Here is a 15,820-nt window from a genome sequence, read left to right as displayed (position 1 = left end):
CTTTACAGCGCCAAGATTTTTCAACCTGTAAAGCCAGCAAACATGTAAAATACAACCCTTACAATACATTAGAATCAAAACAGGTACCAAAAAGTACAGTAAAAATTACACTTCCGTTGATGGAAATGTGGAAGGGAAAAAAAAAAAACAAACAAAAAAAAAAAACACAAAAAAACAAAAACAAAAAAACAAACAAAAACACCAAAGGGAAAAGTAAAACCTAAAAATGATAGGATTAAGAAAAAAAAATAAAACAAACAAACCAAAAAAACAAAAAAAACAAAAGAAAAAACAAAAGAAAAACCAAAAACATGGAAAAGTTACATTTCGGATGTTTTCTGTACAAATGGTCTTCTGTCATAAAAGAGGTCGAGTTAGGCCCAGTGTGTCCGTTAAGCAGTCGGTCTCACTGGATCACTGGGGCCCTGGGGGAATGACACAAAACTCAGTCACATTGTCTACAACAAATACATTTAACACACAACTCAAAGATGAACGAAGAGAAATCCAATTCTATCAGAGCATCAGACATTCTTATTCATGTTTGTCCTATTTGATGCTTAAACAAAGACCTTTAAAAGTCGGATAAAACACGAATATGTCAGCTGTATATTTTGTCTGAGGCCTCCTTTAGTCAGGAAAAATAAGAGAAAGACGTATGTTCTCAACTTTCTATCAAATGTCTTGAGCATCTCATTAAGCAACCAGCAAACAAACAAAATATTTGGTGTCCCAATACCTTAGGGGTTAAGACACCAACCATGAACCACAACACCCATGGTTCTAGACCACCTGAGGACCTCTGCTGCACCTCTCATCTATAATAAAAGGCTTAAAAATGTCCAAAATTATTCACTAGAACTTTTTGAGAAGACGATGTACTTTCTGTGTATTACATAATAGTACAGAGTCAGAGCAGGACCTAAACTACAACAAAGCAACAGACAACAAACTTCAGCTGCCTGGCGCTGATTGGACATTTCATGCAGGAAGACACAAGAAGAACACAAGGGGTCATGACCCACAGGGATAGAAGCCAAAATAAGTGTAAATTTGAAAATAAAATAAAACAGCAAGTCAACTCCTACAAAGCTTTTAGGCCTCATAGCTTTCCAACATGAATGGCAGTCAACAGCGTTTTGTAAACTATGCTGACATCTTACACTGTTGCACAGAAAGTTTCAAGTCTGATGAGGACAAAAACTTCAAGGTTTCGGTATTACCTCTGGTGCTTTGCAAGATGGGACAGACTTAACCAGCTCCATCACCCCTAAAACTGAACTTCATTCAGGTGGAATTTCAGTTGTCTGTGGGCAAAGTGACCGTATGTAAAAGGAAGGGAGTTACAGCCATGGCATACCTTGCAATACCATGTGATCATCAGTATGGCTTGTAGCCTGTCTGGTGTGCCCCCCGTCTTGGGGTTTTCCCGTAGCTGGCATTGCCCTGGTCAGCTGAGATGGAGAAAAGACGGGTTAGCGACAGATTTCTGATATCTATTTTCACACAAAATTATTCCCATGAATAGTCCAACACTCTCGCAGTAGACGACCGAAGCCAATTGCTTATTAATAATTCTACGTGTATCCCCGTTTGCATGCAACAACGAGCATGGAGGAAATGAGGGGACAAAAATAAATAGACAAACAGAATGTATTCATTTGGCAATGTTTACAGAAGTAGAGCCTAGTGAATTCCTGATCACAATGTTGAAATCCACGTATCCATGATTGACTGAAGGACTGCATATGACAGTTTGCCTGTGCTTACTGTAATCATATCCAGGACCATATCCATAATAACCAGAAGAGTAGTCATAGTTGCCGTAGCCACTGCCGTAGCCACTGTAGCCATAGCCTTGGTTTCCGTATCCCTGGTTCCAGTAGTTTCCATAGCCCTGATTCCAGCCCTGGTTCTGACCTGTGACAAAGTGGTTAAAAAGTTTGTTTCAACAGCCTGAAAACAACCTTTCTGACAACTGCAACCACTCATTTATTTTTGGTGGTCAGGTTACAGTAGATTCTACCAAAATAAAAGTCACTGAAGGAATGCGAGACATTTTGGATCAGAATGTCAGCGAAAGGGCTTATTTGATAGACATTCATGGTACACAGCAAAATAAACTCTGACCTCTGCAGACTGACAGAGCCCTGCAAAAGCAAACAAACAAACAAAATCAGGAGACTAGGTGGGAATTCCTCATTCTTACCTCCACGGCCCCTGCCCCCCCGGCCTCCATAACCGCCACCACGTCCTTGTCCATACTGCTGCTGCTGATACACCTCCTTTGGCTGGGCAATCTTCAGCTCACACTGAGGAGATGCAAACATACAGTTTGAATCCCAATTTTACCCACTAAGCAGGGGTGGACAATACAATGAAATCCTTAATACAGCAGGACTGATCTCAAAATTGTAGGCGGTCAAGATCACGGTTGGCTTTGTGGTGGGCTTAAGTTAAAAACAACCACACATTCCTCACTAAGAGAGCAAGCCCTCACAGGACACACCGTAGCATCCTACAGGCAGCAGGAAAAATGATGGGTCAGACCCAGCAACCTTCCAGTTGAAAAGTGGTTTCATTAATCACCCAGAGGTGCTGAAGTAACACCGTCTGTGTCTACATACCCTGCCCCCCTGGATGTTGTGGTATTTCTTCTCCAGACACTTCTTGACACTCGCTTCGTCTTTGTATGTGATGAAGATGAAACCCCTCCTTTTCTTCGATTTGGGGTCCATGGGAAGCTCAATGGTTTCAATCTGGAAGCAGCAGGAGAGGGTGGAGGTAAAATGTTTGGTCAAAAGCAATACATGTGTGCATTTTCACTTAGCTTTACTGGTAACAAAAACCAGTCTATCAGTAGAAAACATCTTACTGTTGAAGTCTCCTCCAATGATTAAAATGAATGATTTCTGTGGCTCCGCCTAGAAAAACATACCTCTCCAAATGCCCCGAAATATTCTCTGATAGTGTCCTCAGTTGCCTCAGGGTTCAAACCTCCGACAAAGATCTTCTTGACGGGCTCCTTCTTCATGGCCATCGCCCTCTTGGGGTCGATCTGACGTCCGTCCAGTCTGTGTTCCTTCTGCTCCAGCACCTGCAGATGTGTACACATTTGTTATTGTCATTAACATGTAGCACTACCACACAGAAATTAAACTACTGATGGAGAAACAACAAGGAAAGATGCTCCTGCACCTTGTGAGATCTTAAGTTATTACAGAATGAAACAAGATTTGAGGTGTGGGTTAGAGACATTTTGACTTTAAAAACCCACATATTTTGAGTTTGATGTTCACAAGAAGCATCTGCTGATACAAACCATTCCTCACAAAAAAAAAAGCAATCTCAGAAGACTTATGATCAGGAATTGTTGATTTGCATGAAGCTGAAATGGCCATAGAGTCATCTCAAAGAGTTTAGATATTCATCACTCTGGAGACGAGACGGAGACAATTCAGTTCTGTGGTTACTCTCCCTCAAAGTGGGTGTCCAGCTCAACACAGATCACCAGTAACATTAACAAAGAACCTCAGAGTAACAGTTTAAGGCTTAAAGGTATCATTGGAGCTTGCACTCCTGAAGTTTGTCAAAGAGCACCTTTACGCTATAGTTGCATGATCTTTACCATACCATAACTCACTGGTATGATGTGATTGCATGAGAAACAGCTGTCAGGTAAGCAAAGGTGACTCACCTTGTCCACACTGGCAGAGTCTTTGAAGAGAACGAAGCCGAAGCCTCGGGATCGCCCCGTGTTGGAGTCCATCTTGATGGTGCAATCCGACACCTCGCCAAACTTACTGAAGTAATCTTTCAGGTCCTTTTTACTCGTGTCCCAGCTGAGACCACCCACAAACATTTTACTGCAAACAAACAGGGACATTGCACCGTTAAGTTCTCACTCTTGTACACAGGTTATTACACAGGTAGCCGTAGCTGATACAGACACTGACTAGTTTTACTTTACTTTGCTTTCTTATTATCCTGTTGTCGACAAGGTCCTAACAAGGTTGCAGTTCAGTTTTCAGTTGTTTATTTTATGTTTCATGACATAATTTCACTGAACACAAAAGGGTACTCATACAAGTTGAATGTGACCAGTCCAAGGTAAACTGAAACCACTCACCCAGCGTCCTCCTCTCCTTTGCTGGCATCAATCTTGCCTCCATCTGTGCCATTGTCCTGACCATCTTCTCCACCCATCAGCTCCTGCTCAGCTCCGTTCTGGTCCTCCTCTCCCTCATTGCCGTTCTGCTCCGATGTCTCCATGAGCAGATTCTCAGTGTCTGACATTGTGATGGTGGGATCTTCAAGAGACTGCAACAGGATGAGATGATCTGAGTAATCCTTTATTTGAATGAACAGTTAGTAGGCAATGCAGCAGCACAGAATTGAAATGCCACATCCTAAAATATAACAAGTACAAACAGCATAAACATAAAAAGAAAAGAAAGAAGATTTAGTGTACAACTGCCCTGTGGGAAAACAGCTCGCAACGAATAACAGACTGTATTTTTAATCACTAGACTTTTGATATTTGTTCATCCAAAAGAATTAATAGTTTAAATATAAATCCACTTTCTTTTAGGATATAAGATGCATAATTTTTCATTACATTTCTTAACCTGTTTGAGGTTCTTAAAGTATGACCAAGCCTTGAGGGGCTACAAGTAACAATTATTTACAATATCAATTAATCTACAGATAACGTTTTTAATGCATACGGTGCTGAGAAATTCGGGTCGCATTGTTTAACCATTCATCTATGATTATTTCATAATTTTAAATCACAGCAGTGCATATAACACCGTGAAAGTTTATAGAAAGCTAGTTTCAGGGGTGGGGGGGGGGGTGAGGTGGGGGGTGGGGGGGTGTGTCAGTTTCTAACTAACTTATAGTTGCTTACGTTACTTAATGTAATTCTTTATAAAATATATCCATGTTTGAAACCGTACACCTAGCTTAAAGTCAATATAGTGACAGCAGTTCGTAACATTTAACACTGTTGAATGTTTATTTGTTCATAAAGGCAAAATCCAACAATAAACTGGCGTGAATCTCCATGTTGGGGGTTTAAGCGGACCGCGCTTTGCTTCGTTTCGTTACCGCTTGGGACCGAGTGCAGGCCCAGCTAGAAGCTAGATAGCTGGACCTCAATAAAATAACCACTACCAGTAAAATTAGAGTAATTGGTTAAAGTTAAATCTCAACTGCAGCTCAAAAAGCACAAGTGCTTCATTTCTACAACAGCCGTTAGGCAAGCGTCTCATTCAATGTAATAACCGCGTTAAAACACATTAGCACCACTGCGGCTAACAGACGGCTAGCTTGATTTGCTGCTATCAAGTGGACACCGCAAAGATAAAACTGGGCTAAAAGGGAAATATCACAGTGAAATTAGTCGCTAGACTGAGCTGAACGTCCCCGCCTGTATTTCAATTCGCAAACAAAAATAAGAGAACGTGCTTACTTTAAGTGAAAATACCAGATACGCCGACTTGCTGTTCAAAATGGACACTCTCCAAATTCGCCGCTAACTCGTGGCATCATATATACGACCGGATGTGACCAAGCGCTAGGGCACGTCGTAATGAGGGAGTCTGTGATTGGACATGAGGCACCCCTATGCGAATAAAGGCGACACATGATTGGCTGATTGCCCGCACTTTGATGACAAAACAGCAAATAAACAGCCAAACTCCTTTGCAGCTTCCGGTACTCTCTCTCAGTTGTTACAGGAGCAAAGCGACATTTTTAATGTCATGACAACGGATAACCTTTATTTTTATGCTTGCTCGACGAAACTTTTTTTTTCCAAAATGGCTTCCGGCGTGTGTAACTGAAAACAAAAAAACCCGGCTTGGTGTTGTAGTGTGTGCACGGAAAACAGAGCTTTGTTGAAACACAATATCTGTGACCAAACAGATGGTAGCAGTAGCGGGGCATTTCATGGCAACACAATGCGCAGAACCAAATCTCAAACCATCAAGTAGCACTGTGGGGCGGTTTGAAAAATTCATAACAGCCCTTCAAAACTAGGACCGACTGACACCTCACTGACTTTAATTGTTTTACTCTGTGTGTGCAATAAAAAATTAAAAAGCCTGTGTGTTATTATTAAAACTGAAATACTTTTGTTAAAAAGTGTTGCATTAAAAATAATGAATATGTGTATTGTCCAAAAAGCCTATATATAAAATGTTTTGTTGATTTGAAATATTTATGTGCTTTACTGTTGTGGTTTAGGCGCAGTATCACTGTGGGTTCATGTTTTAACTTCACGGTCAATACGAATTACAATGTGATGTGATCATACTTATGTCTTTCTAGTGTACATTGCCATATTTCTCAATTCTTCTCCTCTCTTCTTTAAAGTATACAGTCACCACAGTGTAATTTCTCTATTTATCCATTTTAAGTAACTTAACAACCCCTGAAAAGGTCCCAGACCAGGTTATATGATGTATTTTCCTTCTTGTTTAACTGTTGAAGTCAGTGTTAATTTTTCACAGGAGGAAAAAAAAGATTTCTCTGATGCTGAGTTTAAATTCTCTCATGTAGATAGCAAATGGCACATCTCTTGTATGACAGTAGCAAAAATAAAATAATTTTATTTTCAGTCTGCACCAAATAATGTGAGGCCAAAATTAATAGATACATGTGTGAGAAACGCATCAAAATTGGCAAATCCTGGGACTCAGGGTGAGTGTTTTGCTGCCACTGACTGCTTCACCCTGGTAACATCGACTATATCTGCCAACCAGGGGCAAGTTGAGGCATGACCTGAGATATGGGCTCACACACACACACACACGCACGCACATACACACATACACACATACACACAATAAAGTAAAGTGTGGCTGTGGAGACGGTTGTGTTTCTCCATTTGTGGTCACTTGTGGATGGAGCTGTGAGAACTGCAGCGACCACAGGTAAGAACACAGCTCCCACCCGTTCACATATATACACATTTTATACAGCACAGCAATGATTCACTCCAGACAATGCAGTTGTTTACATGTCTGCAAACATTTTTGAAGTGTTGCTTATCCAATCATAGAACCATGGACAGAGCTTTCAGTATGTGATTGCAATGTGTGCAACGTGATGTTGCAGTCAGCAGAGACCAGCGGCCTTTCATCTCACTGTCATCAGTCATTAATGACCAGTCAGATTCCTGTTTCACCTTCCTTCCATTGTGACTGAGCTTTATGAAGATCCAACTGAAATGAAGTTCAAAACAATTGAATATACAAAAGAATTTTGATTACCATGACCTAATTAATATTTGCTTATATTAACCTGTTTAAATGCCAGTGTCAGAGGAAAAAAAGAAACTATTCCAAGTGTGAAAGAGCATGAAACTGATGGCAGAGCTCAGGGGTTGGTAAGTTACTTAAAACCGATTTTTTTGTTGTCCTTTAAAATCATCTCTTTTGTAAATGGTATTCTATTGAACTTTCCATGTTTTTCTTGACAGCAAAAATGAACACATGAAAAAAAAATGTGAATAGAGAAATGGTATTACACTTTGGTGACTGGATACTTTATCAGAATTGTGACAAGTCTATTTCTTGGCTGGGATCAGTAACTCCTGGGAGTCTCCACTGGCAGTAGTCTGGTACAGAAACAACTGTAAAATGGTGGATTCATGAAATTTGGTTTACTGTCAGTTTAACAAGGAATAACATGCTAATTAGTGAGCTTAGAAGATGGATTTTGCAACCGTCACTCTCCTGACTGGACGCTCTGTCATTTAAAGTTAAATCCTTCACACAAAAACAAGTCATGTTAAATCTGTTTTTTCTTTCCTGTAAAAGTGTTTCCTGATGGGGATGATTGTGATTGGGGTTGCTGTGCAGGCAGTGTTGTTAGCTGATTGTTCTTACACACCAATCACTAACTACACTACCAGTACAACCACCACCATACACAGCCACTTAGGGGAAAAGAAGGAAATCCTCATTAATCTTAATTTAACCAATAAAGAACCTCAGTTACCGGATTGAAAAATGTCTTCTACACAAGTGTCCTGGCAGCAGTATTTAGATAAGAGGCTACAAAACACATACCTGTATTAGCTGTCCTGTCAACAGTCTCATTGGTCTCTCTATAATCATCTTACATTAATGTTGTTTTGTTTTTTAGCCAAAATGCTAATTTATCAAAGAGTATCCTGATTTAGAAAGATGGACCAAAACATGAAATAGAGGAAATACTTTAGAACAACAAGCAGAGCTGACGCATTTATTTCTTTTCAATGACAGGCCAATGTTACTTTATTCACATTTACTTTAGTTTTAGTTTAAAAAACACATTCAGAAAGGAGGGTTTAATTAAAATACTTGAATATTTCAAAGTTTAAAAACATACTTAAATAGCAGTACTTTAAATCATTATTACTTTAAACATGTATGAATAATAAACTCTTATACTTTAAAGATACATCAACTATCCTGACACTTTTCTCTTCACATGGTGCTTTGATCCAGCATCACGGCTCCAGTCCTGAGCAGCAACCCGATTCTGGTTCTAGGTTGAAGGCACGGCTCGCTCTAGGATCGGGATTTGCTGATCCAGTGGTACTTGTCAACACGAGGCCCACTGAAGGTAAATGTTGCTCTGTGGGACTTGAAGCCTTTTTGGCCGGAGAACTGGGAGGTCGGACCTCCAGCTGGAGGAGCGTGTGGTGGGAATGTGTCCCCAGCAAAGGCCTTCCGCTTCTCCCACAGCCAGGTCTGAGGGGCCCCGGAAGAAAACTCAACAAACTGAGGAGGAGAGGAGCAGAGGGTGAGAGGCCGGTGAAGCAAGAGACCAGTGGTGGAACTAGGAACTAAGCACAGTCACACGTACTCTATACTTCCACTTTACATTTGAGTTTTTTTTTTTTTTTCTTCTTCTTTCCAGCTGTAAAATACAGCAGGTTAATAGTTGCTGCTCTTTTGACTGCTCCAAGGAAAAAGCAGAAAATGCTCTTAAAAAGTTCAACCTCCAAAATTGAAAATGCTTTGAATTAAAAATATTGAAGATGCTTTATATGTCTCTGTTTCTGCTTTGTTCAATTAGGGTCTTTAATATTTATAAATGATCTCAGGGACTGTCATTTCAATCTTAATCATATTTTCTGTTTCTAGTGTGATCTGTTTCTATTTGTGCTGTGACAAATTCTTGCTTTCTACAATTTCTGTGTGTTGTAACTATGGTATACTTAAAAAGTGCATGGCATTATTAACACACATATCTAACCTACCCGGTATACGCTGTTGGGGTTGCTGACAGTTGGGATGGTTTTGGGTTCAGGGTTGGTGGGTAGGACCGGAGCAGGGCAGACAGCTGATGGGCCAACGTTGCCACTGCTCATGCTGTTGTCTCCACCCCCATCCTCCTCATCTGAAGAGCTTCCTGATTGGATGTCAAGGCTCGCCCGCTCCACGGCATCATGGATGCGGCGGGAAAATTCCCCATCACCACGCCGACAACTGTCCACCACGGAGACACAGAACGGAGTGCTGTGTTCACCGTACCTGCAGGAATGGACAAATAAATAAATAAATAAAAGCTGCATCATATCACCTCATGAGCACTGTGGCCTCCAACATGGCGTCATGTATGTCACCCAAAAACTATTACCATTATGAATCCAGCAATTTTATGCTTTTCATATCTGAACTAGAATTACTGCCCCAGGGTTGTGTTTCTCCACCAATCAGCCAAGTTGCAGGAAGTATGATCACAATCTCCCCTTCCTGAGTTACAGCATTGAATAATGGCCACAAAACATTATGATGTCATAGTGAATTCGAGCATTTGGATATAAAATGTTTTATCCTTGTAGATACGAGTTAAATTTTGTAATTAGCATATGAATTTGTCAGTTATGGCCAAAAACGTGTTTTGCGAGGTTAGTGTGCCAGAAGAATGCGAGATAACCGTGACCTTTGACCACCCAAATCTAATCAGGTCCTCTTAGAGTCCAAGTTAATGTTTGTGTCAAATCTAAACAAATTTCCTCAAGGTGGTCTTCAGATATCACATTCAAGAGTGCTTTGTGAGGTAACCATGACCTTTGACCTATTACCACCAAATCAGTTCATCCTTGAGTCCTAATGAATGTTTGTGCCAAATTTGAAGAAGTTCCGTCAAGGCATTACTGAGATATAAGTAATTCAACAGTAAGGTAACAGAGTGCAGTGTTCATGTAAGGGCAGAAACATGAGGCTCATTTTGACTTTTGAAGTTGTGCACAACCTGAAACAAAGCAGCAGGTCTGTCAAGGACAAAGTTTAAATGCAATCTTTGCACAAAGACCCACTGAAGAGCTGCACAATGAGCCTCCTCTCTGAGTTTGTTATCATGTGAGGTCCTGGCGCTACAGAGTGAAGTGGCCTGACCTGCAGGACACCTCTCCAGGGTCGACCCACACCGTCACCTCCCGGGGAAGGCCCAGATCTTCGTATGACACTTCACTGCGCTCGCAGGCCTGCTGCAGCACCGGGTCCTGCAGCTGGACTCGGTTCATACGCAGACACCTGAAACACACAGAGCGGCAGTCAGCACAAAACACAACTCTGCCTCAGCAATGTCAGCTTCACAAGTCTTGTTAAAAATATGCAGCGTTTCATTTCATTTCAATTTAATTTTTTATTTGTAGAGATTTTTAGATCAGTGAGAGATTCCTGCCTCAACCCCAGAATAAAGAGGTAAATGAAATTTTATTTTTAGTGCTCACAGCAATGAAAAAAAAAAAAAAAAGCATCAGTATTTTCAGAAACACCTCCAACCCCCTGTTACTCACTGAACAGTTTTGACTTCATGCTGAAGAAATACTCCCTTGCAAACTGTTGAAAGTAGATTACAATAGTTTACAGTTTAAAAACATTTTAAAAATCTGAAGCAATATCTGCTCCTTTACTCTGGATCATATAGAAAATGCATCTAGAGGTTTCATAGCAACTGTTTCTTCAGTAACCGGTGGATTTTAAGGGTTTTGTGACTGGACACACAAGTATGTAACTTCTGCTGAATGGTAAAAGTTATAATTATGGGATGATGCTGCATGCTAAGACCCAAGTGGGAAAAAGAGAGTCTCAGAACTGGCTCAAAGTTTGCTGAACAAAACCACTGGTCAAAACAGTTCAATGTAGTGGTTTGATATCTTAAGTTTAATCCACTCTCAGTTGAAAGCAACTCAGCTGATTTTACATTTTCAAAACTCATAAAAATAACAACTGAACTACTACTACTACTAGGTGAACTTATATTTTTAAGCTGGAAAGGATTTGCAGTTTAGATCAGTGACAAACGGGAACAAAAACTTGACACTTCCCGTTTTTCTGAAACACTTACTGACCTGTAGGCCTGTCCCTTGGTGGGTACGTTTGGGTACCAGTGGTTCTTGTAGCTCTCAAACAGAACAGAGGTGAGGGCGGCAGCAAATCGCTCCCTGCTGTCATTATCCAGACAGCCATATCTCTTCACCAGCCGAGCCACAAAAAAGACAGCAGCAGCAATCTCCTCCTTCATGGCTACACACACACACTCACTCAAACCCAACCAGACTCAGCAAACTCAAACTATTACTGTTAAAAACTTCTTCAGTTGATAAAACATGTGTAGGATGATCCTACTGCTACAGAAAAGCAAAATAAAGATAACATATAAAACTAACAGGACAAACTGGAAGCAGCATGAGTCCAGCAACTCACATACATCAGACACTAAAAGTTCACTCCCTCCTTAGATTCTCATGTGGTTTAATGAAACCACAGTTCAGCTGTGTGATAAGCTGGCACACCTGAAGCTGGTTGACTTAATTACCCCTCTCTCTCTCTCTCTGTCTCTCTCTCTCTCTCTCTCTCCCTCTCTCTCTCTCTGTGTGTATGTGAGTGTTTGCTTAGAAAATCATATAACTGAGCCTCTCTGCAGAACTTTCCAATTTCCCAAATGTCAGTGAAAAAACACTAAATTTCTGCATGATTTTGATGCAAGTTTCACAATTATCTCTCCACATAAAGGCAATTTAACTCTGGTTTGACTCAAATCAGTTTGATTTAATGCTGTCAACAAATAACCAGAAGTACCATGCCTGGGTGTTATTTTAAAGATGGAGTTAAATTTTACTTTACACATAAGGAAGGTGACCAAAACAGCTTTCTGTCACTTATAATAATTAATTGAAAATGAAAACTTATTGATGCTTTTATTTCAGAGAGATTAGATTATTGCACTGCTCTTAGGCCACTGGTCTTATGAAGCAGTCAATTGAAAGACTTGTAGCCTATAATAGATGTTGATTTAATTTGGCTTTTAATTAATTCTCTCATATGTAATATTTTATTATTCCTACTGGTTTCTGCTTTTTTATTTTCATTTTTACTTTATCATCTACTGTCCTTCTATTCGCCCTTGTTTACTGTCCTTTCATTTTTATTGTAAAGCACATTGAGTTATATATCTTGTATGAAAAGTCTTCTATAAATAGTTATTGGACTATCATTGTTGTTGTTATTATTATTATTATTAATACGCTACTTGTGAGCTGTCCCACTCAGATTGCAAGATTAGATAGACAGATAGATAGACAGATACTTTATTTATCCCCTAGGAGAAATTCATGTGTCCATTAGCTCATTGTTGATCATAATAATAATAATAATAATAATAAAAACAGTTGATAATTAATAAACAATAATAATTAGATTAGTCCACATCCTTTGGCTGAGGTGTTGTACAGCCTGATGGCAGTGGGAACAAAGGATCTCCTGAACCTCTCTGTTCTGCAGCGCAGTGAGATGAGACGTTTGCTGCAGCTGTGGCTGCTTGTCTGTGCTGCCAGAATGTTGTGGAGAGGATGGTTGGTATTGACTAAGATGGCATCCATCTTACATTGCATGCGTCTCTCCACAACAGTCCTGAGTGAGTCCAGACTCTTTATATAAGAAGATCATGTAAATAAAGACCTAGCCTATGTTTAGCAGATCTCTCACATCATATAGTGACTAACTGCTTTTCTCATTTCATTATTGCTCTCCATAATAACTTTGCACACATCGTATAGCTACACAGTGACGGGACTCAGTCTCTTCTTAATTGTAAATTCAACACTATGTACCATTGAAAGTGTATTTGTGGTGCTGTGTGTTGATTAATATCTTTAATTTGGACGTAGGTCTTTAATTCTGCTCCTCGTGTGGTGACACCGTGCTGCTTTCTCTCGACAATTCAATTATTTTTTTCTAAAAGAAAAACAGACAATTTATTTAAATTCACCAACAACAAAGAAAGTGAATGCAGACAGATCTACACAGAAACCTCAAAGTAAGAAGAGAAAAGAAAAAAATTCGAATTACTTCATCTGCTTATGACGTCATCTGTCTTTGATCTAACGCTTAGATGTTGGGTGATGTCTTAATGACGTCATAACAGAAGTACTTAAAAAGGAGCAGTTAACTTATATAAGTAGAAAATAGCAAAGACGGAGTCACAGCAAACAAACGAGAAACTTATTGACGAAGTTCAGAAGAAAATTAGAGACAGTTACCATGGATACGTTTGCACTCGCAGTGACTGCTTATGCGAAATTCCCTGAAATCAGAGCATGTGATCTCTACATCGCCCCAGATATCAAGTATTTGATGAAAATTTTCCAGAATGAGATCAAATTTGGCGGGCGAAATGTGTCCACACCTTTGCTGATTGAGTTATGTCAGCGCATTGTTAATTTGACTTCCACGATTATCCAGGAAGCTATTACGTTAACCGTTTCAGACTGGCACAGGAAAGCCCCACGGATATTTACACTCGTACACTCAGCCCGGTGTTTCTTCGGAATAGATGAGACTGATGTCCTGACTAACATGAAAAACACCCTTCCGCAGTGTTTTGCCGAGAGCATCAACATGAAAAAATTCAATTGTGAGAGCTTAACCGATTTCATCCGGTTAGTTGCAAGAGAGGTGACGGCGAGAATTAACTACCGCATAGCTGTGAGAATCGGCTCGTGCACTTCACATTTGAGATCCAAGACTTATGACTGTAACTGCATCTATTATGAAACTCTTCATTCCATGATTGTTCTAGTTACTAAAACACTAACATGCCTGATCCAAGGCAGCTGCCAGTGCAGACCGGTGATCAGAAATGTAGAGGTCAGTAGCACTTCACTGTTGCATGACAAACAAAGCCAAAGACTACATCTGGTCATAGAGGAGGTTCTCTGTGACGTTAACTATTCCACTACAAACAAAGCAGTGATGGATATACTAACAGAGATCACTGACTTTAGCCGCAAAAATATTCAGGAAAAGACTGAAGGGTACTGGTTTGAGGACTGCGATGGCTGGCTGTTCGAAGACAGCTTTGATTCTATGGACTCAGGCTGGACCACAGACAATGAATATTCTGATTTTGAAGTACCCGACGATGCCAGTGTACTAGCCAATGTTGACATGCTGCAGAGTTATGTTTCAGACATGGTAGATTCTCAGTCAGTCAGTCCAGCCTCACCATGTGAAGATCAGCCCAATGACTCGTCTGACACTCGTGATGCAACGATGTCAGATGATGCCCAAAAGCAGGCACTGATTATCCTGGTGCTTACAGGGTTGCTACTGCGTTCCTTAAAGAAGGCCCACACATCACTGCACAAGGGCGCTTTCAACACGGCCATCAAGAATCTGAGAGATAAGGCAATGGACAAGATCAAGATCGCTGACATCCCTTCGCGCTCAGACCAAAAAACTGTTGAGAAGATCTACAAAGCTCTGTTCACAGACCTGTGTCAGCAGCTCGGCTCTGCACAGGAGCTCCTGAAAGCCATAACGTCACAGCACGAGGCTGCTGACAATACTGTTGTCGAGGCCTTGAAGTCTCATCTGATGGAGCCCCCTCCGCCTCCGAAGAAGAACGCTGTTGCCAGGTTCTTCTCATCTGTGGGCAAAGCTATTATGAGGCCATTCAAGGCATGCTGCGGAGGGAGCTCCCACTCCTATGACTGATAACCCCTCTCAGACCCCTCCACCCTGCTGGGTGGACTCCCATGATGCATTGAGCACTTTCTCCCTTTCTCTCTCTCTCTCCGTCTCCCTCTCTCTCTCTCTCTCTGCCCCCCCCCCCCCCCCCCCCCCCCCGGGGGAACAAGCTGTTCCTGGTCTCCTGGTTGAATTAATCAATACAATTAAAACAATTATTGAAATACTTCTGTCAATTATCAATAGCTAATAGTTCCAGCTCTACTACTAAGTGTACTATTAAAATCTGTCCAAGCATTTTCACTTTTTCTAAACTGCTTCAGACACACTGTTGTGGTTCTCAAAAGATTTTGCGACACAAACGTTGACTTTTAACACGAGGACTAACTCAGTACATCTCTGGATCAGCCGGAGAGATTTGTACTTATCATTTGCACGGGTCTTTTCCTGGCCCTTGCAAAGTAATCCACAATATCGTCCAGTCCTTGGTGACTTGTCTTACACTGAAGAAAAGTTTCTTGGAAGTGTGGCATTCATGACTCAAGATCAACAATGATCCTGACTTCAGACTTTTCTGTGGTCTGAAGTTGCTGTGGAAATGTTTTATGCATCTGCAAACAGTTAGTGTAACATGAGCATGAAAAGCATGAAAGCATGAAAAAAGAGCCACTCTTCTGAAAGACACTGTGAAGCACATTTGATGTTTTTCAATTCTTTATTTTTAATTATTAAAGCTCATTTGACCAAAATCAAGTTACTAGATAAACCCCCCTAAAAATGTGGCAGTAATCTTTATAAGTTTGGTGAACTTCTTGGTATTTTGAATTGGGAAAACTAACTGTAAA

General features: G+C 40.6%; 2 protein-coding genes across 2 annotated transcripts; both read right to left on the bottom strand.

Annotated features, from left to right (window-relative positions):
• Positions 1–236: 236 nt before the first annotated feature.
• Positions 237–5,548, bottom strand: LOC111217110 (heterogeneous nuclear ribonucleoprotein A/B-like). The gene is made up of 9 exons (XM_022738829.1): positions 5,474–5,548; positions 4,130–4,320; positions 3,698–3,866; positions 2,939–3,097; positions 2,628–2,759; positions 2,210–2,312; positions 1,771–1,920; positions 1,361–1,454; positions 237–425 (listed from the first exon to the last, which is right to left on the bottom strand). The coding sequence occupies exons 2-8, from the start codon at positions 4,294–4,296 to the stop codon at positions 1,381–1,383; spliced, it is 954 nt and encodes a 317-aa protein (XP_022594550.1). The 5' UTR covers positions 4,297–4,320; positions 5,474–5,548; the 3' UTR covers positions 237–425; positions 1,361–1,380.
• Positions 5,549–8,440: 2,892 nt separating this feature from the next.
• LOC111217208 (maternal B9.10 protein-like) lies at positions 8,441–11,529 on the bottom strand. The gene is made up of 4 exons (XM_022738978.1): positions 11,357–11,529; positions 10,398–10,535; positions 9,257–9,530; positions 8,441–8,774 (listed from the first exon to the last, which is right to left on the bottom strand). Exons 1-4 carry the CDS (start codon positions 11,527–11,529, stop codon positions 8,562–8,564), a joined length of 798 nt encoding a protein of 265 aa, XP_022594699.1. The 3' UTR covers positions 8,441–8,561.
• Between the last annotated feature and the right edge of the window lie 4,291 nt (positions 11,530–15,820).

This window comes from Seriola dumerili, unplaced genomic scaffold (assembly GCF_002260705.1).
Source record: "Seriola dumerili isolate Sdu_G_001 unplaced genomic scaffold, Sdu_1.0 BDQW01000040.1, whole genome shotgun sequence".
Lineage (NCBI taxonomy): Eukaryota > Metazoa > Chordata > Actinopteri > Carangiformes > Carangidae > Seriola > Seriola dumerili.
The sequence above is the reverse complement of the archived record's forward strand: the minus strand, read 5'-3'. Positions and strand labels throughout refer to the sequence as shown.